This window comes from Mus caroli, unplaced genomic scaffold, assembly GCF_978045245.1.
Source record: "Mus caroli unplaced genomic scaffold, Mus_caroli_1 scaffold_18, whole genome shotgun sequence".
Lineage (NCBI taxonomy): Eukaryota > Metazoa > Chordata > Mammalia > Rodentia > Muridae > Mus > Mus caroli.
In genome coordinates, this window is record NW_028227273.1 from 73,618,419 (window position 1) to 73,630,407 (window position 11,989).

General features: G+C 35.0%; 1 protein-coding gene across 6 annotated transcripts; it reads right to left on the bottom strand.

The window, feature by feature from the left end:
- Window positions 1-3,775: 3,775 nt before the first annotated feature.
- On the bottom strand, window positions 3,776-11,558 carry LOC110284388 (vomeronasal type-1 receptor 4-like). 6 transcript variants are annotated; one of them, XR_015045835.1, is made up of 3 exons: window positions 11,287-11,406; window positions 5,284-5,346; window positions 3,776-4,148 (listed from the first exon to the last, which is right to left on the bottom strand). XR_015045835.1 is itself a non-coding variant. In XM_021150129.2 (2 exons), exon 2 carries the CDS (start codon window positions 7,172-7,174, stop codon window positions 6,278-6,280), a length of 897 nt encoding a protein of 298 aa, XP_021005788.1. In that variant the 5' UTR covers window positions 7,175-7,195; window positions 11,287-11,558; the 3' UTR covers window positions 5,388-6,277. The 6 variants fall into 6 exon arrangements, 4 of the variants coding, with proteins under 4 accessions (XP_021005788.1, XP_085688814.1, XP_085688813.1 ...); XM_021150129.2 differs by lacking the exons at window positions 3,776-4,148; window positions 5,284-5,346 and adding an exon at window positions 5,388-7,195 and having other exon boundaries at window positions 11,287-11,558; XM_085832688.1 differs by lacking the exons at window positions 3,776-4,148; window positions 5,284-5,346 and adding an exon at window positions 5,388-7,192.
- Between the last annotated feature and the right edge of the window lie 431 nt (window positions 11,559-11,989).

The following is an 11,989-nucleotide window of genomic DNA, read 5'->3' on the forward strand; positions in this document are numbered from 1 at the left end:
TTTCCCTAATGATTAAGGATTTTGGACTTTTTTTTTTTCAGGAGCTTCTCAGCCATTTGGTATTCCTCAGTTGAGAATTTTTTGTTTAGCTTTATACCCCATTTTTCAATAGGGTTATTTGATTTTCTGGAGTCCATCTTCATGAGTTCTTTGTATATATTGGAAACACTCATCCATTGTTGTTTGGATTTCAAGCTGGTACAACAACTCTGGAAATCAGTCTGGTGGTTCCTTAGAAAATTGGAAATAGTACTACCAGAAGATCCAGCAATTCTACTCCCGGGCTTATACTCAGAAAATGTTTCAACTTATAATAAGGATACATGCTCCACTATGTTCATAGCAGCCTTATTTACAATAGCCAGAAGCTGGAAAGAACCCAGATATCCCTCAACAGAGGAATGGATACAGAAAATGTGATACATTTACACAATGGAGTTCTATGCAGCTATTAAAAACAATGAATTCATGAAATTCTTAGGCAAATGGATGGATGTTGAGAATATCATCCTGAGAGAGGTAACCCAATCACAAAAGAGCACACATGATGTGCACTCACCGATAAGTTGATATTAGCCCAGAAACTTAGAATATCCAAGATATAATTTGTAAAACTAATGAAACTCAAGAAGAAGGAAGACCAAAATGTGGATACTTCGTTCATTATTAGAATGGGGAACAAAATGGAAAGAATTACAGAGAAAAATTTGGAGCTGTATTGGAAGGAAGGACCATCCAGAGACTGCCCCACCTGGGGATCGATCCCATATACAACCACATAACCCAGACACTATTGCATATGCCTGAAATATTTTGCTGACAAGACCCTGATATAGCTCTCTCTTGTGAGGCTATGCCAGTGCCTGGCAAATATAGAAGTGTATGCTCACAGGCCTGTATTGGATGGTACACAGGGCTCCTAATGAAGGAGCTAGAGAAAGTACCCAAGGAGCTAAAGGGGTCTGCAACCCTATAGCAGGAACAACAATATGAATTAACCATACGCCCCCCCCCCCCCCGAACTGTGTCTCTAGTTGCATATGTAGCAGAGGATGGCCTAGTCAGCCATTAATGGGAGGAGAGGCCCTTGGCCTTGAGAAGATCATATGCTCCAGTACAGGAGAATGCCATGGCCAAAAAGCAGGAGGGGCTGGGTTCTGGCACAGGGAGAAGGGAGTTTGGGGAATAGCATTTGAAGTGTAAATAAGAACACATCTAAAAAAATAGGTCAATTTGCAAATTCATCTGGAATAACAAAAAGCTAGGATAGCAAAAACTATTCTCAACAATAAAAGAACTTCTGGGGAAATCACCATGCCTGACCTCAAGCTGAACTACAGAGCAATTGTGATAAAAACTGAATGGTACTGGTACAGCCACAGACAGATAGTTCAATGGTATAAAATTGAAGACCGAGAAATGAAGCCACACACCTTTGGTGACTTGATGCTTGACAAAGGAGCTAAAACCATCCAGTTGAAAAAAGACAGCATTTTCAACAAATTGTGCTGTCTCAACTAGTGGTTATCATGTGGAAGAATGTAAACTGATACATTCTTATCTCCTTATACAAAGCTCAAGTCTAAGTGGATCAAGGAACTCCACATAAAACCAAAGACACTAAAGCTTATAGAGTAGAATGTGGTGAAAAGCCTCAAAGATATGGGTATAGGGGGAAATTCCTGAAGAGAACAGCAATGGCTTGTGCTGTAAGATCAAGAATCATCAAATGGGACCTCATAAAATTGCAAATCTTCTGTAAGGCAAAAGACACTGTCAATAAGACAAAAAGGCCACCAACAGAATGGGTAAAGAGTTTTCTTATTCCTAAATCAGATACAGGACTAATATCCAATATATATAAAGAACTTAACAAGTTGGACTCCAGAAAAGTAAATAACGCCATTAAAAATTGGGGTATAGGGTTAAACAAAGAATTCTCAACTGTGAAATACCGAATGGTGAGAAGCACCTGGAAAAAATGTTCAACATCCTTAATCATCAGGGAAATGCAAATCAAAACAACCCTGAGATTCCACCTCACACCAGTCAGAATGGCTAAAATGAAAAATTCAGATGACTACAGATGCTGGCAAGGATGTGGAGAAAGAGGAACACTTATCCATTGCTGGTGGGATTGTAAGCTGGTACAACCACTCTGGAAATCAGTTTGTCGGTTCCTCAGAAAATTGGACATAGTACTACTGGAAGATCCAGCAATACCTCTCCTGGGCATATGCCCAGAATATGTTCCAACTGGTAATAATGACACATGTTCCACTATGTTCATAATAGCCTTATTCACAATAGCCAGAAGTGGGAAAGAACCCAGATGTCCCTCAACAGAAGTATGGATACAGAAAATGTGGTACATTTACACAATGGAGTACTACTCAGCTATTAAAAACAATGAATTTATGAAATTCTTAGGCAAATGGATGGATCTGGAGGGTATTATCCTGAGTGAGGTAACCCAATCACAAAAGAACACATAGGATATCCACCCACTGATAAGTGGATATTAGCCCAGAAACTTAGAATACCCAAGATACAATTTGCAAAACATGAAAGTCAAGAAGAAAGAAGACCAAAGTGTGGATACATCCTTCCTTCTTAGAATGGGGAATCAAATCCCTATGGAAGGAGTTACAGATACAAACTTTGAGGCAGAGCCTGAAGAAATGACCATCCTGGGACTTCCACACTTGGGGATCCATCCATTACACAACCACCAAACCCAGACACTAGGCAGATGCTAACACAAGTCTGCTGACAGGAGTCTGATTTAGCTGTCTCCTGTGAGTCTCTGCCAGTGCCTGGAAAATACACAATTGGATGCTCACAGTCATCCATTGGACAGAGCACAAGGTCCCCAATGAAGGAGCCAGGGAAAGGGTCCAGGGAGCTGAAGGTGCCTCAAGCCACATAGGAGCAACATCAATATGAACTAACCAGTACCCCCAGATCTCTTAGGAACTATACCACCAATCAAAGAAAACACTTGATGGAACTTGTGGGTCTAGCTATATATGTAGCAGAGGAATGCCTAGTCGGTCAACAATGTGAGGAAAGGCCCTTGGTCCTGTGAAGGCTCAATGCCCCAGTATAGGGTAATGCCAGGACCAGGAACAGGAGTGGGTGGGTTGGTGAGCAGGGGAGGTGTGAGGGGATAGGCTATTTTCAGAGGGGAAAATAAGAAAGGGGATAACATTTGAAATCTAAATAATTAAAAATATCTAAAAGAAGAAGAAGATGAAGAAGAAGAAGAAGAAGAAGAAGAAGAAGAAGAAGAAGAAGAAGAAGAAGAAGAAGAAGAAGAAGAAGAAGAAGAAGAAGAAGAAGAAGAAGAAATTAGGAATAAAAACATCCCTTTTGTGATCTGTGCAAAGTTTATAGCAATTTTCTTCTTCATCCTGATAATTTATATGAGATAGAGTTTAGGAATGAGGGGTTAAAATATTTGGCCTAGGAAATTTAAAGTTGGTATAACACTGAAACCATGGAACCTTTAACTACTGCTAATTCTTACTCTGGTTGAGAGTGAAAACTGGCAGTTATGGCAGGAAGAACCGCAAAATGCATTGTTTGGAAAGAAAAGTGTAAGAGCGCTTAGCACTATAAACCAAGGCATAGGACAAAGGAGATGCTATATTTACTAAGAAGCTTAGTGACATTGAAAGGAAATATTCAGATCCTTAGTTGAGTTTGGGGTAATGTTAATAGGGCAAGACCCCACTAAGTTAAGATTTTAGTATATAAAAAGAAAGCTTGAAGTGTTCCTTGCTCATCAATTTTTTAATTATTCTATAATCATTTTTACACCTCAGTCATCATCCCCTTCCCAATCCACCCTGAGGCCATTCCCCATCCCATTCCTCCTCCATTCCTGTCTCAAAGATGATGTCCTCACTAACCACCACACCACCAGTCCTCTCCACTTCCTGGGGCCTCAAGTCTCCCAAGGGTTTGCTACATCTTCTCTCACAGAGAACAGACTAGGCACTCCTCTGCTATATAGGTGTCAACAGCCTAATATCTGCTGGCTGGCTGGTGGCACAGTGTTTGAAAGTTCTCCGGGGTCCAGGTTAGTTGAGATTGCTGGTCTTCCCATGGAGTCACCATCCCCCTCACCTTCTTCCAGCTTTCCCCTAATTCAACGAGAGGGGTCCCAGACTTAGATCCATTGGCTGGTTATAAGTATCTGCATCTGATGCTTTCAGATGCTTGTTAGGCCTCACAGGGGACAGCCATGTGGGGCTTCAGTTTATAAGCACACCATACCATCAAATACCCAACATGATGCCATATAGTTGATGTTTGTAAGGGTACATTTCAAACTTATTTGGCCTTAGATCACATGTAGTATATTACATTTTGAATGTTATCACATGGAGAGAAAGTGATTCACTGAATCTTTCCATAGACCTTTAGAGAGCCACTGGAGATATAAAGTATATCTCACAGCACCTGGAAGACCATAAGAAGTCATCACATATAGCTATTGAAATGGAAACAAGATTGCAGTGAAGAAATGGGAAATTTAAGGTGACAGATTGTTGAGATACTGAGAAATAAGAATCACAAACAGGGAGTAGACCTAATGTGAGAGAAAATGAATGTTATGTTTATAAATGGGATTTGTGTAGCTATCTAAGCCTCTGAACCAAAACTCCCAAAGAATAACTATGGAGATACTATCTTTGGTGATACCCTGCTTAGGTATTTTCTTACCATGTTCCTATTTAATACTGGGAATAGAATGACATATTCTTTACTTTAGTGTAGGGGAAATATTAAAAATAATTTGGGTATTAATTCAGATCACAGTTACAAATCTGCTTTGTGTCTCAGAAGAACATTTAGATGTTGGAGTTTTGAACTATATTGAGACTTCTAATGTTGTAAACAAAGCATTATTTACATGCTGTTCATTAGCCTTTGGTGAAATAGAAAACGAGTTGGGTTGTTTGCATGAAAAATACATTCTATAGGCTTAAGTATTTGGACACTTGCTTTCTAATTAGCTCTGATCTGTAAGGACACTCTAATATTTCAGTAGATGGGCCTCTGTACAGTATGAATTTACTAATTGTTGCTTGTCAGAGTTTATAGCATGAATCCACTTTCATTTCCCTCACTTTGCTTCCAAATTATTTAGCAACAAAGGGACAGTACTGAAGAGTATTCAAATACTTACAAATTTTTCTAGAGAGAAATCTGAGACTGGGATTTGTTTAATTTTGTATATTAATTCTGCACATATTTATCTCTGACCATGCTTACTGTGTTTTCTGCTTTTAGTCATCTTCATAGTTCTTCTTCACAATATTTATCTCTGCTCTTCTCCTGTTGGCAACAAATGAAAACTCAAATGCATATTAAAATTTACCTTTAATGCAAGAGGCAATGTAAGGAGTTTATTTTGTAGTTTTATCAATGTATTGAGAATTTCACACACTATAACTTTATCATGGTCAGCCTTGTTTCCAAATCTCCTTAGATCTGCCTACTCCTTTAAATTATTATACTTTAAAATCCATCATGTGTTTTTTATGTGGCTTAAATACTCTTAGTTCTAGTGAGTGACACTGAATGAATTCAGCCTAATTGCTACTCATACAGTTACAGCAAAGTGAATCTCTTGTTTTCCCAGCTGCTATCAAATACTAGTAGGATTTCCAGTAGTATTTGTAATTCATAAATATTAGCTCGCTCCTCACCACTGTGCTGGAATATTATCTGTCTTGAACTTGCATAGGTCTTGTGTACACCGAAACGTAATACCTTCATGAATAGATTTATCTGAAAAATTATATGAGTAATAAAATATGAGAAATCAAAAACATACTGACTTGCAAGGCTCATGTGTAGTCTTTTGTAGTCATTGTTCTGGACAGTCATATACTATCTTCCAGAGGGAAAAACAACCAATGAACACTGGATTTAACAAAAAAGACTGACTTTATGAACTGACATATGAAACAGTGGGGCAAATATATCACAAGGAGCCTTCTACAATACAATAGGGACATAGGTCCACTGAATGAAATGGAGTCTATACTTATTACATACAACTGGTGAAGATCCTGTGAATATAGACTATAAGGAAAAAATAGAACAATTGTGCAGTGATAATATAATGATTTTGAAATAATCTCCCCAAATATTATTACATGATTTCACTAGTTTCTTGAAAGACACAATGATTCAATCTAAGATCAACAACAATAAAAAGTTGTACAGCATTATTATATTATTATTATTTTGTATTACTTAATTATGTAAAGCAAAATCTAGAAAAAATGGAATAATGACTCATCACAAATGGACCTAATGTAGGAAAACACATAGAAATGATGGATGTGCTATTCATTACCCACCAACTGGGGTTATGTGAAAGAGCAATATAACCTTGTAAGATTGAAGAGAGAGTATAAAAAGCTAGAAAGGTGCAAACCAGGGCGAGGATTTTCTGTGTGGCTCTGTTTTCAGGAGACATTTGTTGGGAAGCATGTGTGCTAAGAATACCTTGAACCCTCTTCTTGTGTCCATAAAGTGTCACAATCATGAAGGTGCTGGAACATACAATGAGCACAGAAAATAAGACTTCAGGGAATACCCAAAATGCTATGTACACTGTATCTACTACTTTGTCACGACCTTGAGAGAGGCAGAATTCAAAACCTCTTTTTTGTGTCTTATTTTTGCTCTTCCTTTTGGTGGATGCATTCAAAGGAAAAAAAGTATTTACTAGCAGGCACACAATCCAGCAGAGTAAAATCAAGAACCCTATAAACTTTGTAGTTTTGATTTTGATTTCCTTCCTGTAGGAGTTCCTGGGACTGATGGTGATTGCCTGAAAGACACTCAAGAGACAGGTGGTGCTGATGGACATGCTCCTGCCAAGCCTTTGAATATATAAAATATATTTGCATCCAACATCATTGAAGAACTGGTTCCAACCAAAGGCTGCCATTATCTGGGCAGGACCTTTGGAGAGAATGATCAAGAAGTTTGATGTGAACACATGTGTAAGAATCAAGTCTACAATCTTTAATGTGCATTCCTTGTAGTAAAGAATTAGATAATATAAAAGAAGAAAGATGTTTCCCAGAATTCCAAGTACACTCTGAACTAAGAGTATGATTCCTATTGCCATGTTTCTGGACTCCATTCTGTCGTTTAGTAGTTTCTGCTTTAAATTATAGAAACAATAACATTTGTGAACCAAGGCATGTGTTGAAGATTTCTAGGTAGGGTCTATGTGAGCAAGAATGAAATAAGCTCAAATTTGTAAAGCCACGGTATGCAGCATATCAAGACTCTGATTCAAAACAATATTTTTCATTATTAATAACTTGTAATGAAATTATCGAAGCTTATAAACTTATAAATGAACAAATTTATGAAGAGAATTTTCAACGTATTTAGTAGAAAAGTTATCATAAATAAAGGGAATACCTCCCCACTTGGAGAACCAATGGCTAGTAAATTCAAAGGTACTAATTGCTGTATTCTACAATTTTAGATTGAATTTCTGTTTAAAAGTCATATTTGAGGAAAGAAACAAGAAAGAAATTCATGAAGTTCTCATTTTGTGTAAAAGACCTAAAATTGTACATGTTTTACAACAGAGTGGATATGTAGTCTTATAAAATATATTCACTATTATGGATAGAAAATAAATAAGTACACATTAAAATTTCAAGCATGTTACAGTAAGAACTATTGCTCATCAAATCACTACCTCCTAAAAACAGAGAGAAGTGTAACAAATAATTTTGTCAATATCCTATTTCTAGTTGTGAAGTTTAGGAATTCTAGTAATACCTTGGTCTAAATAATTAATGGTTAGATCTTGCCATGACATTTCTAAAATCCCAATACCACAACCTATGGATTCCTATAATTTATACTACATATGATATTCTGTGCTTTCATGTGTGTGCTGAACACTAACTATATTTCATTTGTGAATTACAGTGAATATTTTTTACCTCATATCACTAAAACCATAATATGGGTTGATAGAAGGTTCACGTAAATACATTCTATACATTGTAGGCAGAACTATCTCTTAAGTATAAATAGCAAGTAGCTGCAGAGCCAGATCATGAACACTAACTTCCAAAGAACACAAATATTAATGACATATAATTTGTAAATTCCTATGACTTTACTTCAAATACTGTCCTCAATCTTCTTTTCCTTTGTTGTGTTTGGGTGCTCCTTCAGGTAGTTGCATCAAACATAGGAAAGTATTTGACATGATATAAAGAAATTACATAAAGAATTATAAAGACAGACACCTGGGACCTTGTTAAATTTTACCCACCTAGAGTACTTAGATTACTGAGGTACTTGAACACATGCCCAGAAATTGCTTTAGTAGAATGTGCCATGGCATATCTGTGAGTGTAGAGTTTCCAATAACAGTTAATGAAAAACAACCCAGTAGAAGAGCTGGCATGATATTGGAGACACCGTGAAATCAGGCATATGGCAGTAGAATGCCACCAGTATTTTAAAATCAAGCATAAGGATTTAATCCTCAAGTAAATACCTATGATTTCATCTTTACACAAGTAAATACCTATGATTTCATCTTTACACTGTATCATTTGGACCAAATCCATTCATGAATCCCTAGGTCATTCTGCCAGATCCCAAAAACTGATTTTTTTTTTTTAACAGAGGCCCCAGACTTTTTTTCTGAGTAGGAACACACAGTCTAGTCACATTAATAACATCAACTTAAATAAAAAATTCTCAAAAATGAGTACTTACTTAAGGTGCTATTTTGTTAAGATACATCCTAAATTGAATTGAAAACTACAAAGAAAGCTATCAATAATTACTATATACCCATGTATAATTCCCAGCATTTGTAAAGACTGAGAGAAGATTTTGTAGATGATTGTCTATATTAAAATGGTAATTCTGTGCTGTTTTGTGACTCAAGATGACAACATGACCTGGCTGCTTGAACTGTCAAAAAAAAAAATGTGTTCAGTGATGCTATGTCAGCTAAGTTTTGAAATATTTAACTCATACTCAGTTTCTTTTCAATGAAACTAAAATTGGTGGCATCATATAAAAATATAGTTTTTATAGAGTATAAATCAATAGAAATTGCCTATGGCTAAGTTTGATTTGATAAGTTAAGGCAGTACAATAGGTATTTTTTACATCAAATACTTTATGGTTTCATGCAAACAAAAGCAGTGGTGGCATAACTTAAATGAAGACAGGTGTAATGTTATTTTCAAAATATATAATCTGCTATAAAACATGAAAAGCATATAAATTAGACTATGGCAAATATTGTTATTACTGCAGTGGGCTGAAAATTTAGTTGACAACTTGTTTTCATTCAGGTAGGAGGATGTATGTTCAATCTTAAAAGCTCAAATAAAAATTAACTAGTGTCATGTATTCTTTAAAAATGTATAGTTATTTTATTATAATAAAGTTACATAACTTTCCCCTTTATGTCATATAATTATATATGATAGATATATAATATATGTACATATACATAATATATATTATACACATGAATGTATACCCATATTATGTTATATCATATACATAATATAAATATACATATATTTAAAATATTGATTAAATATTAACAAAGATATACTATATATTATAGGTATAATATATTAGACATACCATATACATGAGTAAATATATGTATATATCTAAATATTTACATGTATAAATAAAATATATAAATAAAATTTATAAATAAAATATATAAATAAAATTTACATATATGAATAAAATGCAAATATATTTTACATTTATACATTTTTATAGATTTACATATATACATATGTTTATATATTTCTATAAACATGAATACAACCACAGTCTTTAAAATGCCACCTATAGTTATACTTTCAACATTTCACATTTTATACAGAGAACCAACATGAAACTGAATGTAGATTTTGAAGTTCAATTCTTACTTATATACCTACATTTCAATGCAAGCACATAAGGCTCTGATTATTTCTGAAAATGTGAATAAAAAAGTATAAGAACTTGTGAAAAGAAAATTTTGTTTTGAGTCATTTCCTCCTAGAAATCTCAAAATGTCAAAATGTCTACTCATAAGTCGTCATGAATATGATTTCTAAAACATGAACAGAATAGGTATAACAATAGAACTACTAACATTTTTCACTTTTGGTCAAAGATTGGAGAAGCAGACAGAAATTGTTTGAGATCACTGAATAGCCACCCTAATATACTAGAGTTACAAGCATGTGAAAGACCATGTCCCAAAAGTAGCAACGTAAAATAATAACAGGGATTATCCTCTAAATAAACAAGTACAATAAATGGAAAATGAACTTCAACTCACAATGTACATATATGTATACACAAATTAATGAAATTATTTTGTTAGCAATTTGAAATTAAAGTCTTTTATTTATGAATCTCTACATCTAGCCAAACATTTAGTAAAAAGGTTCCAAGAGTTGCTTAAGTAAAAAGAACAGAATCTGAGATTATGAAATGCTATATATCATACAATTTTTTTAAAAAGGAAAATATATGCTATGGACATAGTCATGAGGATCACATTTTTTCTTGTCACACTAAAAGTTACCTGTACCAAAAATATCAGTAATAAAAAACTTGAAAACACTTTCTGTTTATGGTTAAGCAACAACAGATTATCACTGGATGATGGAAAATAACAAAGACACATGCATCCTATATGACTATTGTACAGAATTCACCGTGACAATGTTACCTTTACTTCAACATACCCAAGTTCAGGATAGAGAAACACCTGATTTTATTACTAAGGTGGTTTAACTTACAAAAGTTATCCAGTATTAGATGACTGTGTTTTTCATTTTATTCTTCATAAGAAAGATGAAGATTTTATACAAAAATCTATGATGGTCATATTCAAAATTAGTGTATAGTTCATGTAAATAAGGAGGACTAAAAACAAAAATGACATAATTACTATGATTTCTAAGCACCTTTGATATAAGATAAATTTGAACTTAAATTATTTATTTAAATTCATCATCAGAGATGATTTTAACATACATTATTTAGAAGTCAGAAATTAGCAGCAGGCCAGTGGCACTGTTTATTTAAGCAAATCTACTTATACCTCATAAAATTTTCTTCTCACTTAGCCGAGATTTGTCTACATGTTTCACCCCAGAATCCCTTCTTCAGTCTTGAGCATTTACCAAAACTATCATTTTTTTCTCTGAAAATGCAGAGACTCAGTACAAATTGCATACATACCTCACTCCTTTTCTCAGCAGAACTATCAGCTTGGTGTGTAGCTCCTGAAATGACAGCACTGTGAAAGAGAAAGGGAGCATAATCCTCAGATAAAGGATCAGAACATGTGATTTCACCTCCCTCAGAACTGTGAATTTTATGTCACATCACATGGCAATAACAGCACTTTCTTTGGGAGCCAATAACTGTTCTGAGACTTTCTAGGTATTTCAATTCACTAAAGATGATTTCTCAATAGTATGAGTGTCTCAAAAGAGACAAAGTGCTTGAAGAATCTCTTGATTTCATAATCACTGAAGGCTGATGAAGAAGGAACGTGCTGGGAATATAAGTGTTTGATATATGGAAGATGTACAATGAAACCTGTGTTTCTCACTAGAATTCATCTTTCTTTTGCTTTGTTCTTACACACACACACACACACACACACACACACAGAGAGAGAGAGAGAGAGAGAGAGAGAGAGAGAGAGAGAGAGAGAGAGAGAGAGAGAGAGAAACACAAATACTATTTATACATATACATAAACATAACCAAACCCATACACACACAAACACACACACACACACACACACACACACACACACACACACACACACACACACACACACACACAGGCTTTTTTTTCAGGTCTCACAGCTGTCTCATTTTAGAGGTATAATACTGAACAAGGAGAAGCTAGTCAGGGATTCAAGGATAGCTT

What these genes read in the sequence shown, in the direction of transcription:
- LOC110284388 (XM_021150129.2), bottom strand. Translation starts at nt 7,174, where the DNA reads ATGGAGTCCAGAAACATGGCAATAGGAATCATACTCTTAGTTCAGAGT.